Below are 13,778 nucleotides of genomic sequence, written 5' to 3' on the forward strand. Positions count from 1 at the left end.
GAAAAGAGAAATACTATATGATTCTACTTACATGAACTATCGGAGACAAACACGTAGAAACAGAAAGAAATTGATGGTGGTTACGAAGTGCTGGAGGCAGGGGGCGACGAGGGCAAGGGCATTGCTCAATAAAGTTTCAGTTTCGCAAAATGAAAAAATTCTGTCACATAACACTGACTATAACTGACACTTCTAAACTGCACACTTAAAAATGATTAAGATGGGAAATTAGTTTTTTTTTACCACAATTGAAAAATATTTTTAAAGAATGAAGAGGAGGGCAGCCCATGGTGCGCTTTTAACGTCCTGATTTGTTTAGCTAAATAAAAACCGAGCCTTGCCATCTGTCATCCAATGGCAGGGCCTTAAGAGTCGCAACCTTACTTTTCCCGCACTAGGTATGACGTCAAGGTTCCGCCAGGTGTCCCCAAGCGGCGGGCGGCCCTCGCCCCGCCCCTGGCCCTGCCCACCACCATTTCCTCCAATCGTGGCCCTGGTCCCACCCCTGCATGAGCTTCTTTCCTGCATCCGGGCCTGGGTGGGCTGGGTCTGCAGCCTGGAGAGGTATGGAGGTCCCCGGTGGACCCCCGTCCAGCCCGAGCTCTTCCTCGTGCCCCCAGGATGTCTCCGGTGTCTCAGTGTCCAAGGAGCTGCTGACGGCGGGGATCGGCGGCCGCGGAGGTGACGGGAGTGTGGCGGCGGCGTGGGGCGCGCACGTGCGGCGGGCCGCCCGCGTCCCGAGCAGCCGGGGAGGAGGAGGGGGGCCGCTCCGTGCCTAGGCCCGTACCGCCCAGGGGAGCCCGGGGGGTGACCGCAGGGCTCCGGCGTGCCAGCTGCCGTGGGGGTGGGGGATGGGAGGTAGTGGGTGGAGGGCGGGCGTCGGGCTGCTGGGCCAGGGATGGTTCTTACCTTCCGCTTAGTACTGAGCGCCCACTCTGCGGAGCTCCCGAGACACCTCCCATGCGGGGAGGGCCTTGGCGTCTGCTGTCAGTCCGAGCCGCTGGCTGGTGGGGAGCAGATAACTGTTATGGATTACCCTCATCCCCGCCTCTCCACGCTCACACTACCAACCCTTAGTTCCGCTCTTGTAGAGGGAGACGTGGGTCCAGGGAATCCACACAAGACCACACACCATGGTAGAGAATTTAAAAGTCATGAGTTCGAATCCCAGCTCCCAAGTAATTAGCATTGGCTGACTTTAGGACTCATTTACCTTCTCAACGCTGCAGATTTGACTTTTGGAAAATGGAGGTGGTAGTACCTATAAAATTTTTGTGAGGAGAGTGCGCTTAAGGTCTTGCGTATATTTTCAATAAATATTAGCTTGAAGAAATGGTTCTGTGAGAACTCAGAGCACCCGAAGGAGTTGTAGTAATAGCCAAAGCGTGTGTAGTGCTTACCATGCCCCAGGAATTAACTAATCTACATCCTCACAACAACCCTGTGCAGAAAGAAGGTTCTGGTATCTCCATTTTATAGATGGGGAAACACAGTCACGGTGTCTCGTACAGAGAAGCAACTCGCCAGAGATTATGTGGCTGGAAAGTAACAAAACGGGGATTTGAATCCAGTCTGTCTGACTCCACAGAGTCCAAGATCTTTACACTAATCCAATTGCTAGGCCTGAAGTAGTAAGCAACGAATGTTTGTTGAGCTCTGCTTTGTGAGTAAATAGGATTTTTTACAGAGAGAGATTTTGCAGGTGTTGGAAACAGGGTGTCCAAAGCCTTGTGTTTTGAAAGACAAGTCCTGTTCTCCCAGCTCAGATGGGCTGGAGAGTTGGGTTGATTTGAGGAATAGTGAACGATGAGGCTGAATAGATGGAGTGGGGGGACAAAATTTCTCCAAAGGGCTGTTTTGTCTAGGTTGGCCATCTTTACTAAAGGGGAACTAACCAGGCAGGCACGTTTTACAAATGAAGAAACTAATGCTTGAAGAGGTTAGATAATTTGCCCAATATAGTGCAGCTAGAAACCATTTCTGGCTTCCCTTAGCCATTGTTGTATTCTGTACTGCTTCCTCCATTCTGTCATTGCAGACCCACATTTGTCACTGATGGATTTCTGATCCAGAAGGGTGCAGTTTAGTATGCACTTATCCAGTATTGATGACACAGAGATGTATGTGACAGGCTTAAGAAAGGGGAGATAGATGTGCATACAGAAGTAAAATGTTGTACTGGAACTTGGGGTGCTTCTTTTGTAAAAAAAAAACAACGTCCTGGACAATGTGGAGGGTCATGGAATGTAGTCACTTAACTGTGTGTGTGTTTTCAGGTATATGGGACAGGTTGCTCATCAACTCCAAGCCTAATTCCAGAAAGAATTCCACTCTTCAAACAGTTCGGATAGAGAGGAGTCCCTGTAAGTACTCTTCCCTCTCTCTCTCTTTTTCTCTCTCTCTTCCTCTCTCCAGAACGCTTTCTGACATTAAATTCTGCCCAATTAAGCAGTTATTTGATGTGACAATCTCTGCCTCCTTGGTCAGATATTAAACCCCAGAGCCAAATCTTACTTGGGATTTACATTGTGAAGCCTGTGCACAAGGGTAGAATTTCCCACGTTATTCACCTGCTTTAAGACAGTAACTTTTCCCAGAAAAACTCCCTGTGGGGTGAATTTTTGGAAAATGAAAACAATTATTGTTAATCTCCGCTGAAAAATTTTTTAAAGGTTACTGAGCCCAAATTTAATACACATGTATGAGAAAACATCACCACATCTGATTAAAGTGGACACAATTATTTAAATGGTAAATGTTACTCATAACATGACATGACAGAGCCAGTTCTGTTCATTAATTGCTCCATAATATTGCTGTACTGCACATTTATAAATCTGTACCCCACTCAGACTTTGTTCATACACAGTTCGTGTAATACTTAACATCTGCGTAATTCACACTTAATGTTAAAAAAAATAAAGAAGAAGAAAGACAAAAATTCAGTGAAAACACTGTAAATGATGCATGAGGTTATCATGTTTCTAAACCAAGATGTCATGAGTCTTCTGAGAGGGGAACTTAACCATAGTACGCACTAAATCTACTACAGCTAAAATCACTGCATGGTGGCTCTCCATTGAATACCAGCTTTTGTGTGGACATAGTTTTTCATTTGGGGCAGGCAGGTGCATTGCTGAAGTGGAATTGTTAGGTCATATGGAAAGTGTATGTTTTTATAAAGAGGAAATGGCCATACCATTTTGCATTCCCACCAGCCCAGTACAAGTGTTTCACTGCCTTAGTTGTTACACATCCTCCGGTAACCATGGTGTGGTCTGTCTTTTAGCTCTTCTTATGTGTATGTAGGGTATCGCATCGTGATCTTTGTTTTTCCCTAATGACTGGTGATGTTGAACATCGTTTCCTGTGCTGAGTAACCATTTATATGTGTTTGGTGAACAGTCTGTTCAGATCTTTAGCTCATTTTAACAATCAGGTTGTTTATCTTATTGGTAAATACCATTTCTTACAGTGCAGGCCTGCTCGTAATGAATTCACCAGCCTTTGTACTTCTGAGAAAGTATTTATTTTGTTTTTGGTTTTAAAAGATGTTTTCAATGCATATAGGATTCTAGGTTGACAGGTTTTTAAATTTTTTAATCTTTCAGTACTTTAAAGATGTTGCTCTGCTGTCTTCTGACTTATATTGTTTCTGATGAGAAGTCTGCTGTCATTTTTATCTTTGTCATATATGAAATATTTCCTGTTTTCTCTGGCTGTCTTTAAGATTTTTTTACCACTGGTTTTTACCAGTTTGTTGATGATGTGTCTTGTTACAGTTTTCTTTGTTACTCTTGAGCTTGGGGTTTGTTGAGTGTCTTGGATCTGTGGGTTTATAGTTTTCATCAAATTTGGGAAATTTTTGGTTATTTTCTTCTTCAAATATTTTTTCTGTCTCCTGGCTCTCTTATTTCCCGCAGGGACTCCAATTACACATAATTTTGCTTCTTAAAATTGCCCCACAGCACTGTGGTACTTGGTTTTGTTTTGTTTTTCAGTCTTATTTTTTATGTGTTTCATTTTGGATAGTTTCTTTTGCTGTATCCTCAAGTTCATTAATCTTTTCTTCTTTATTATGTAGTCTACTGTTTAATCCCATCCAGTTTATTTTTCAAGTTCAATATTGTAGTTTCCGTCTCTGGAAGTTCAACTTGAGTCTTTTATTTATGTCTTTCATTTCTTTTCTCATGGTGTCTTTCTCTGCTTTCTCAAATGTGTGGAGCATATTTATAATAGCTATTTTAACATTCTTATCGCTGAGTCTATCATCTATGCCATTTCTGGATCTATTTTTACTGATTTTTTTCCTACTCTATGTATTATATTTTCCTGCTTATTTGCATACTTAGTAATTGTTATTGAATGCTGAGCATTTTGAATTTTATGTTGTTGTATGCTAGATTTTGTTTGATTCTGTTTAGAAGAACTAGAGCTGGCCTAGCTTCAAGGGTTTAGCATGTACTCTTTCCAGAGTACCACAGAAATACTTGGATTCTCAGAATCATGGTTCATGCCACACATATAGGTCCTTGTTTTGCTCCACATGATCCATTAGTTAAAAACCAAAGCAGAACAACAATCTGGCCTCATCCTCCGTTTGAGGTAATAGATTTAAATCTGCAGACACAGCATTTACTGTTATCAGTGATTTCTCTCTCTAGCTGAAGGGGCATGATAGCTCACCTTTATTCCCTATTTAGTCTGTGCCAGACATCGTGTGGAGCTTTAATGTTTAATTAAATGTATGCAATCTCATTTAATCCTTCTAGCAGGCCTATTTTGCAATTAAAGGACATTTCTTGACCTTCACCACCATTTTCTTTTTTTCTTCCGTACTCTGGATATTTCAGTTAACCTGTTTAGCTGTTATCGATGACTTCAGTTTTGAGCTAGTTACATGCCAGGCCTTTTGGGAGAGAAAAAATTATCCTTGCTTGTTGACTCCCCCGCAGTTAGCACAGTACCTGGCAATTAACCACCCATTTCACAGATGAGTTAACTGAGGTTTCAAGTGGTCAAGTGAAATGTTTTAGTTAGGACTCCTGTGGTTGTAAATGACTGAACTCAAGCTCAGTTTGCCTTAGTTAAAATAATAATACTAATTAATTATATTGGGTCATGTTATTAGGGGAAAAAACCCTGGTGATTTCAGGTACATTTGCATCCAGGTGCTCAGTGTCACGAGGAGTCTGCTGCTCTGCATCTCTTAGCTCTGCTTTCCTGGGTGTTGGTTTAATCTAGAGCAGGCTCCTTCCCCACATGTGGCAAGTTAGCCAGATTTTCAGAAGCTCCAGCCTTACGTACAGCAGCTTACTCAGTCACACACTCACTGAGAAGGTTCTTTCTCAACAGTTCAAACTGTGTCCCAGGCTGATCTCTTATTGGCCTGACTAGATCACAGTGTCACTGTATATGTCAGCTGAACCAAATCACGGTGGCCAAGGTTGTGGAACATGTAGACATACTTGGGGGGAGGGACAGGAGTGACTCAGAGTGACAGAGCTTAAAAGAAAGGGTCATTTTATCAGAAGAAAGGGGAACAGATGTTGGACAGGTAAAAACAACCACTACTTAATTCACGTGCTCAAGGTAATTCAGATAGTAAGAGGTGGAACTGGGATTCTATTAATAACCTGTAGTCTGCCCCACTGCCTGCTGCACTTAACTGTAAAATCCCACTGCCTCCTTATTAAGTTGCTGTTTGTTGAATGCCAGCCTTCTAGGAGGTTACAGTTCTGGGAATATATGAAAAACACAAACAAAATATTGAGAAATAATTGCCGAATCGTGTGACCCTATGGCTCTAAGAATTCAGAAGAGGGTAGAGGTTTTTAAATGGAAGGAATATGAAAGATTTTTTAAGTATGATGGTGATTATTACTATTAAATTCAGAAGTGTTTTATAGGAAATTCTGGATTTAAACATTTGAAGTTTGGCCATATACTAACTATCGATACACTATGTTTTCTCTCCTTAGTGTTGGACCAAGTACAATCCTTTCTCCCACAGATGGCTCAGGCAAATGAAAAGCTAAGAAAAGAAATGGCAGCTGCACCACCTGATCGTTTCAATATTGAAAATATTGATGAAACTCTTGGAAAAGTTATACAAATGGTAACTGTGCTTTTTTTGATTTCATAAAGTAAAATTACCAGTGTGCCTTGTCACCTAAAAAAAGAGAGAACTTTTCTATTTTAGTTCCAGTTATTTTCCTTCCTGGAAAGTCAGCTCTGTTTCCAGTACTGCATGGGTACTTCGGTCGTTGTATGATTAAGGATCTTATGGATTGATAAGCTTTCCTGGGTGAAATGTAGGGATTTAGTAATATAGAATCATAGGAGGGCTTTTTTAAATTAAATATTACATTCGTTATCATTTTTGGGTTTTTTTAAAAATTGTTTTATTAGTTTCAGGTGTACAAAACAACACAATGATCAGACATCTACGCAACCCACCAAGTGATAACCCCAACAAGTCTACCACTTGACACCATACAGAGCTATTATATTACCATTGACTATATTCCCTATGCTGTACTCTACATCCTGTGACTATATATGCATATATTTTAATTATATTTGACATTCAATATTTTATATTAGTTTGAGGTGTACAGTGCAATGGTTAGGCATTTATATAATCTATGAAGTGATCCCTCCAGTAAGTCCAGTACCCATCTGATACCCTACACAGCCTTTACAACATTATTGATTATATTCCCTATATTGTATTTCACATCCCTGTGGCTATTTTGTGACTACCAATTTGTACTTTTTAATCCCTTCACTTTCTCGCTCATCCTCCAACCCCCCTTCCATCTAGCAACCATCAGTTTGTTCATCTGTATCTATGAGTCTGTTTCTGTTTTGTTTCTTTGTTTATTCTGTTCTTTAGATTCCACATGTAAATGAGATCATATGGTATTTGTCTTTCTCAGTCTGACTTATTTCACTTAGCATGTACATTTGTTATCTTGTGGCATTAATTTACTAAATGTTCTAAGTGGATTTTTTTTCTCCATCCGAGACCCAATGAGGTAATCACAGTCTGATTCATTGAGAGTGCAAAAATTGATGGCGTGTTTAACAGAATACATTATCTAACAAAACAGATTTACATAAGCTACATGGGAAAATTGTCTCTCAATTTAGGCTCATATCTTATTTCTACACTGGAATTCCCTTTATTTCTGGATAGAGCTGACACCATTGCTAATATGTAATTCATCAGCAAATCTGCTTAGCTCTACCGCTAGAACATATCCCCAATCCAACCACTTTGCATGACCTCAGCTACCTGTGGTCCAGGTAATTCTGGTCTCCCCTTTGGACTGTTACAATAATGTCCCAACAGGTCTCCCTGCTTCCACCCTTTCTTCCCTTGCGTCTGTTCTTCACTCTTTACCCACAGTTTGGGAGTCGGGGGCTTCTTATCACATTTTTAATAAATTCAAAGTCCTTCCAGGGCCTGTGTGATCCTGCCTCCAGCTTTCTCTCTGACCCATTTTGCCCGGTCCCCTCACTGACCGCATTCCAGTTTAGTCCCCTGACTCCAGGCCCTTCCCTCTTTGTAAGATACTCTTCCCCAGATTTCTGCATATTGACTCCCTCCATCTCTTATCAATTGTCACCTCATCAAATGGCCTTCCCCAGTGTCCCTTTTATTATCTTATCCTCCTTTATATTTCTTTATTTTAACTACTCTATACTATGCTTTATAGGTAATTGCGTATTGTCTCCCTTTCCCAACTTGAACAGAGGTCAGCAAACATTTTTGGTAAGGGGCCAGATAGTGAATACTTTAGGCTTTGGGGAACCATACTGTGTCATGACCGCTCATTTCTGCCGTTGTCACATGAAAGAAGCAGTAGACGATACTGAATGAACAGACAAGTTTTATAACCCTTATTTGTGGACGCTGAAATTTGAATTTAGTATAATTTTCATGTCTGATGAAACATTCTTCTTTTGATTTTTTCCTACCACTTAAAATATAAAAACCCTGCTTAGCTCATGAGCTAACGCAAAACAAGCAGCAGGCTGAGTTTGGCCTGCAGGCTGTAATTTGCACACCCCTGCTCAAAAACATAAGTTCCACAAAAGGCAAGGATTTTGTTGTTGTTGACTGTCTAGTACCTACTGTGTTACCTGGCTCATGTTAACGTTTATTTGTTAATATTTGTTGAATGAATGTTGTTGAGTGTGTTCAGGATATATGGACTTGGATTGTGGGGGACTTGTACTAAATGGAAATCCCTCTGGCGGACTCTGGCACCTGAAAGAATAAAAGTGTCATATGTATTATAAACATCACTTGTCCTTTGTGCTTCAATATTGTGCTATATGTTGGTTGTTCCCAATGTTGTTTTAGTACAACTTTTTAGGGAACTGCTGCCTTGAAATAAATTTCCCACGTGGTGATTTTGCAGGATGTGGCCTTGTTTGAGATGAATCAGTCTGATTCAAAAGAAGAGGACAGTTCAGAAGAATATTCAGAGGACAGTTCAGAATCTGAGGAAGAAGATGACAGCACCTCTTCTGAAGTCACCATAGATAACATTAAGCTTCCTCATTCAGAAGATCGAAAAGGCATGATAGAAGTTTTGGACAGTCCTGCCAGCAAAAAAAAGAAATAGGAAATAAATCATCTAGGTAACAAGTGATATATGCCTACTAATTCTGTGGAAGAGAATGCCGTTTACTGGTTATTTTGCATTTTGGATATCTTTGGTGTTTTTGTGTCATATTGGATGTATTTTGTTCCTCAGAGAAACAGAACCTGGCTTTTAAAGAGTTGGCATAGGTAGCATTTGGGGAGCTTCTAAGAGAAGGCTGTCTTTGATCTCATGCTAAAGAGATTTAGCTTCGAAAGCTTACCTTTATGTACAGGATGAGTGAATTTGTTGGCATCTTCTTCAGCGTAGATTTCAGACATGTCAAACTTAAAGTAAAAATACAAATCACTAGTTTGTTTTTGTTTTAAATTATCCTCTGGGATAAAACAACATAGGTGTTTTGTTTTTTAAGTTATTACAACATCAAATTTGTTAGCATTAAAATGGGTTTAATGAGGGAGAAACGTTCTTAAGACATTTTTTTAACAATAAAAAGAATTACTTTGATTTAGCTGCCTTCAAGTATATCTCCTTTCATTAAAAAACAAACAAAAAACTCCTTTCCTGTTTGAGCTGGAAAACTGGTACTCTGTGGGTTTAATCGTTGGTAACTCTGCAGCCACTCAGTGGATGTAGAGTTCACTGGTTGGAAACAAATCATGGTATTTCTTTTCATAAAGCAATTTTTTTTTTTTTTTGCAGCTATTAGAACTATTCTACACAGTTGCCCACAGTTTGAAACCTATCAAATGTAGAAAATAGGGACACCACAGGGAAAATAGGGCACAGAATACAAAAGGTAACAGCTGACTTTCCCTTTCAGACCTAAATGGCCCTGCACTGGAGTTGAATTTCTGTTTCATTCTTGACCTTATTAAACTTGTTTCAGATCTCATCTGCCATGGGACTGGCTTTGCTCAGGATGTGGACCTGAGCATTTAAAGGACAGTCTCCAAGTGGGTTGAGCTGATGATATTTTGTCCCCTAATGTTTTAGGGCTCTCCCTGAAGTATTTTTTCCTACTCTTCACATTAGCCTGAGACATCTTATAAATAAAGCTAATTCTCAAGGTTCTTTCTGGTTATTTCCCGTTGGAAATTGGAGCCAGATCTCCCAGGCTGTTCCTCACTAAATGTAGGAAGAAATGAACAGATCTGGAAAGAAGACTTTTCAGTTGGAAAGTGTATCAATGCTGTACTGTATAGCACCAAACACAACTGTGATAAATTATTGCTATAGATATTTAAAGATTGTCTTCTACCAGGTAATTCATTCTGCTACATTGTGGGAAGAGTCGCATTTGACTGGTTCACTACTTAGCATGGTACACGGTACACAGTCTGCACTGAACACTGTTAATAGTGAATTAGCAGGTGTATGAGGATGTACAGGACATTGTAAGCCCTGGTAGGCTGCTCCATGCAGGGGAATAGGTACGTGTCACTTTATAGGAGATATAGATCCAAGTAGAAATAGACTGAATGATGAGGGAAGTAAGTGTAAAATGGAATAATTATTTAACATACAATGTCAGGACTGGCTAACTATTTTTAAATAAGGTTAGATTCTAGCCTCATGTACTATGATAAGTTATACGTGGATTAAAGATTTAAATGTAAAAAAGTTATGAGTTCCATACTGAAATGGTGAATATTTAATAATGTAGTTGGGCAAAAGCTTTTTTAAAAAGTGGAACATGAAAGCCTGAAATCAAAGGAAATAGCAGAAAATTCATCCACATAAATACTAGAAACCAGTGGGTGGCAAAGACATTTAAAGGGCAAGGGACAAACTGGAGAAAATATTTGCAATATAATACAAAGAATGAGTGCTATTAGTATAAAAAGGGCTCTTACAAATTGGTAAAAACAACTAATCTCTCAGTAGTGAAAAGGCCATAGGACGTGAACAAATAACAGAAAAAAAAAGGTTCAACCCCATTTGTCAAAGAACTGCAAATGAAACCAAGATTATATTTTTTACCTATCAAATTGAGAGATGAGACAATAGCTAGTATTTACCGAGCCCTTTCTGTGTGTGACATTTAATATTTGTGCACTTGGTATGTATGTTATACCTTAATTAAAAAGCCATTTTGTAAGCAGTTTGCTCTACAGTCTGTTGGAAACTAAATCACTATTGTGCTTCGGTTGGTCTGACCCTGTGCTTTCTCTGCTTGATGCTTAGGTGTGAGACGATAGCCACCATTTGGACAATAGTTTAATTTCTAAGGCTGATGAAATGTTCTCTTCAAACTTAGGGGGTATTATATTTTCTATGACTGTGACGGTTATAAATCAGAAAATTAGGTGTTTCGGTCTTCGAAGCAAAAATTTTATTCTGAATGAATCTGCCATCAGTTCTCATAATACTTTAATTATACAGCAAGTATGGTACTTATCCAAAAAAACAACAATGATTTGCAGAGTAGTTTCTATTCTTGTGCCTGTATCCACGACCATGGCAGGAAAGACAAGACAAATGATGGTGTCTTGCTTCCGTTTGTATTTCCCTCAGTGCCTAGTATAGTGCCTTTCACTTGGAATGTACAATATGTTCATTAAACTACTTTCTTTATGTCAGTAAAGTAATTCATCTTGTTGGAATCTTTGTGGTTGACTCCCCACCATCTGTTGATGGAAAGCCCTTGGCAATGATTGGTTTGGAAATGGGCACATGGGACACGAACCTTCCCACTGAGGACTGAGCAAAGTCCGATTAATAGACTTTTGGAAGGGAAAGACTTATTCCCAAAAAGGAGGCACATGAAGACATGTGTCCTTCCAAAAGGACGTCTTATGACTGGATATGATTCCTGAAGTCCTGTCTAGTGGCCATCAGTAGAGCCAGCTCTTGAGGGTGCAGTCAGCACTCCAAGGACAGTAGAGGGGCAAGAACATCGCTGAGTCACTGCATTAAACCACTGTAGACTGAACTATTGTTGAACTTGTTTTGTGACATGATAAATTTTCTTATTAAAAAAGACCACCACCTTATGAGATATGCTACTTATACCCACTTCACAGATGAGAAAGTGGCATGGAGATACTAAGCAATTTCCTAAGGCCTCAAAATAGCTAAGTGGTAGAGCCAAGTGTGAAGTTCATCAGCCACGCCTCATCATCGTGGGCCTACTCGTCACAGTGCTGTGAGCACAGGCTCTGATGCTGACTGGATCACATCCCAGAGCCACTCATCTCAGTTTCTCCATCTGTAAAATGGGCATAACTATTTCCCTCAAGGTGTTTGGTAGGAAATTAATGAGTTAATACATATCACGTGCTTAGAACAGTGTTCAGTAAATAATGAGGTATATGGCATAAGAATAATACATGGTGGTTGCAAAAATTGAGGGAAATTTAGATGATAAATTACTATATCCTTTGATTCATACTGTACTTCTAGGAATTTATCCAATTAAATAAGTATGGCTTCGTTCACAAATTTCTATATAAGATTTATTGCAACAGTTAAAACAGCAAAAAACAAATCTAAATGTCCAACAATAGAGAGCAAGTAGAATTAAAGCCACTGAACATATGCAGAGGTATGATTATTGACATAGAAAGACACTTATAGATTGTTAATTGAAAAAAGCAGGTAACAAAGTCAGGTACAGTAAATTAATCCTGTAAAAATATATGCATAGAAAAGTCTGGAACAATCTCAAATATCTGGTTATTTTTGTGTGGATAGTTTATGGCTGAATCTTCTCATTTTATGTATTTTTACATAATTGAGTATTATTTAATCATTTAAAAATCCACTTGGGTATTACTTGCAAAGCAGTAAAAATAATCCACTCTATCCATCATTTCTCATATCTGATAATCTCCTCCTAGCCCAGGTTCCCCTCAACAGCCGTTTTCTTGGAAGGCTGCTATGGGGGAACCAAATTTGGTTCCTCACCCTATCTCTAGCCACTTCCACAAAAGCTCTTGCAGATAATGTCTATTCTGCTTAGTTTTTCAGCTTGACATATATTTGGTGTGTGCCTACTATTCACCATCCAGGCCCTGATTTAGGCATTGGCAATAAAAGCTATCTCAGTTTGGTTAAGACCTCCAGTTCATTGCTTGAGGGCCTGTTCTGCCACTTAATACAAGGTATGATAAAAAACAAACAGGGTGAATATTTGAATTTAAATTTATTACAGTAAGACACGTTGCCATTAATCCCTCTCAAAATACTCCCCCTCGCTTTGAACACACTTATCCCATCCTTCTTGCCGCTTTCTGAAGCAGTTCTGGAAGTCCTCTTTCGTGAGTGTCTTTTCTTCATTCTCCAATTGACAATGCTCCGTGTCACACATCGCTTCTGGTATAGCAATTTCTGTCAGAAACATTATGGTGTGTCCTCATCCACGTTCTTCATCAGATCTGGCACCGTGTGACTTCTGGCTCTTCCCCAAAGTCAAAATGACCATGAAAGGTAAATGTTTTGAATCGATTCAGGACATCGAGGCAGCCATGACAGCACTCATGAAAGAGGACTTCCAGAACTGCTTCAGAAAGTGGCAAGAATGATGGGATAAGTGTGTTCGAAGTGAGGGGCAGTATTTTGAGGCAGATTAATGGCAATGTGTCTTTGATTGTAATAAATATTTTGTTTGTTTAAACATTCACCATATTTTGTGATCACACCTTGTAGCTGTGTGATTTGGGCAGGTTACTTAACCTCTTCCATTTGAAAGCAAATATTTATTGAGCACCACCTATGTACTAGGCACTGGAGATACAGCATTGAACAAAAGAATCACCTGTTCATGAAGCTTATATTCCAATAGGGAGAGATCGATGATTAAATAACTATATGCCAGGTTGTGGTAAGTCCTATAAAAATAATGCAGGACAAGAAGACTACGTAAAGAATGACAGGGCAGATGTACGAATGTGGGGATGTGTGCTATTTTAGAAAGAGCAGTCAGGGAATGTTTCCAAGATGATAGCTGAGGAGAGACCTGAAGAAAGTGAGGCCGGCAGGCGGCCAGGAGGTGGTGTGTGGGAGTTTCAGGAAAAGGCAGTGATGTTGGTCCTTCTTCCAGTTGTGCACATCTCTTCCCAACTGTGTGTTCACGGAAGTCAAATTGATAGGTTGAAATCAGCCTTGAGGAGAGCGTTTCTATACTGAAATCAGCAACTACTGTGGATTTTCCCCCTC

At 39.9% G+C, this 13,778-nt stretch overlaps 1 protein-coding gene across 1 annotated transcript; it reads left to right on the top strand.

Annotated features, from left to right (window-relative positions):
- The first annotated feature begins 501 nt into the window (after positions 1–501).
- Positions 502–10,722, top strand: NOPCHAP1 (NOP protein chaperone 1). Its single transcript, XM_019728463.2, has 4 exons — positions 502–681; positions 2,277–2,363; positions 5,982–6,118; positions 8,433–10,722. The coding sequence occupies exons 1-4, from the start codon at positions 510–512 to the stop codon at positions 8,637–8,639; spliced, it is 603 nt and encodes a 200-aa protein (XP_019584022.2). The 5' UTR covers positions 502–509; the 3' UTR covers positions 8,640–10,722.
- The last annotated feature ends 3,056 nt before the right edge of the window (positions 10,723–13,778 follow it).

This window comes from Rhinolophus sinicus, linkage group LG02 (assembly GCF_036562045.2).
Source record: "Rhinolophus sinicus isolate RSC01 linkage group LG02, ASM3656204v1, whole genome shotgun sequence".
Taxonomy (NCBI): domain Eukaryota; kingdom Metazoa; phylum Chordata; class Mammalia; order Chiroptera; family Rhinolophidae; genus Rhinolophus; species Rhinolophus sinicus.

Bases quoted from the DNA above. Each gene is read 5' to 3' on its own strand.
- NOPCHAP1 (XM_019728463.2), top strand. From the start codon at position 510: ATGAGCTTCTTTCCTGCATCCGGGCCTGGGTGGGCTGGGTCTGCAGCC. The intron at 682-2,276 runs GTGACGGGAGTG...GTGTGTTTTCAG, and splicing joins GGGGATCGGCGGCCGCGGAG to GTATATGGGACAGGTTGCTC. The intron at 6,119-8,432 runs GTAACTGTGCTT...GTGATTTTGCAG, and splicing joins TTGGAAAAGTTATACAAATG to GATGTGGCCTTGTTTGAGAT.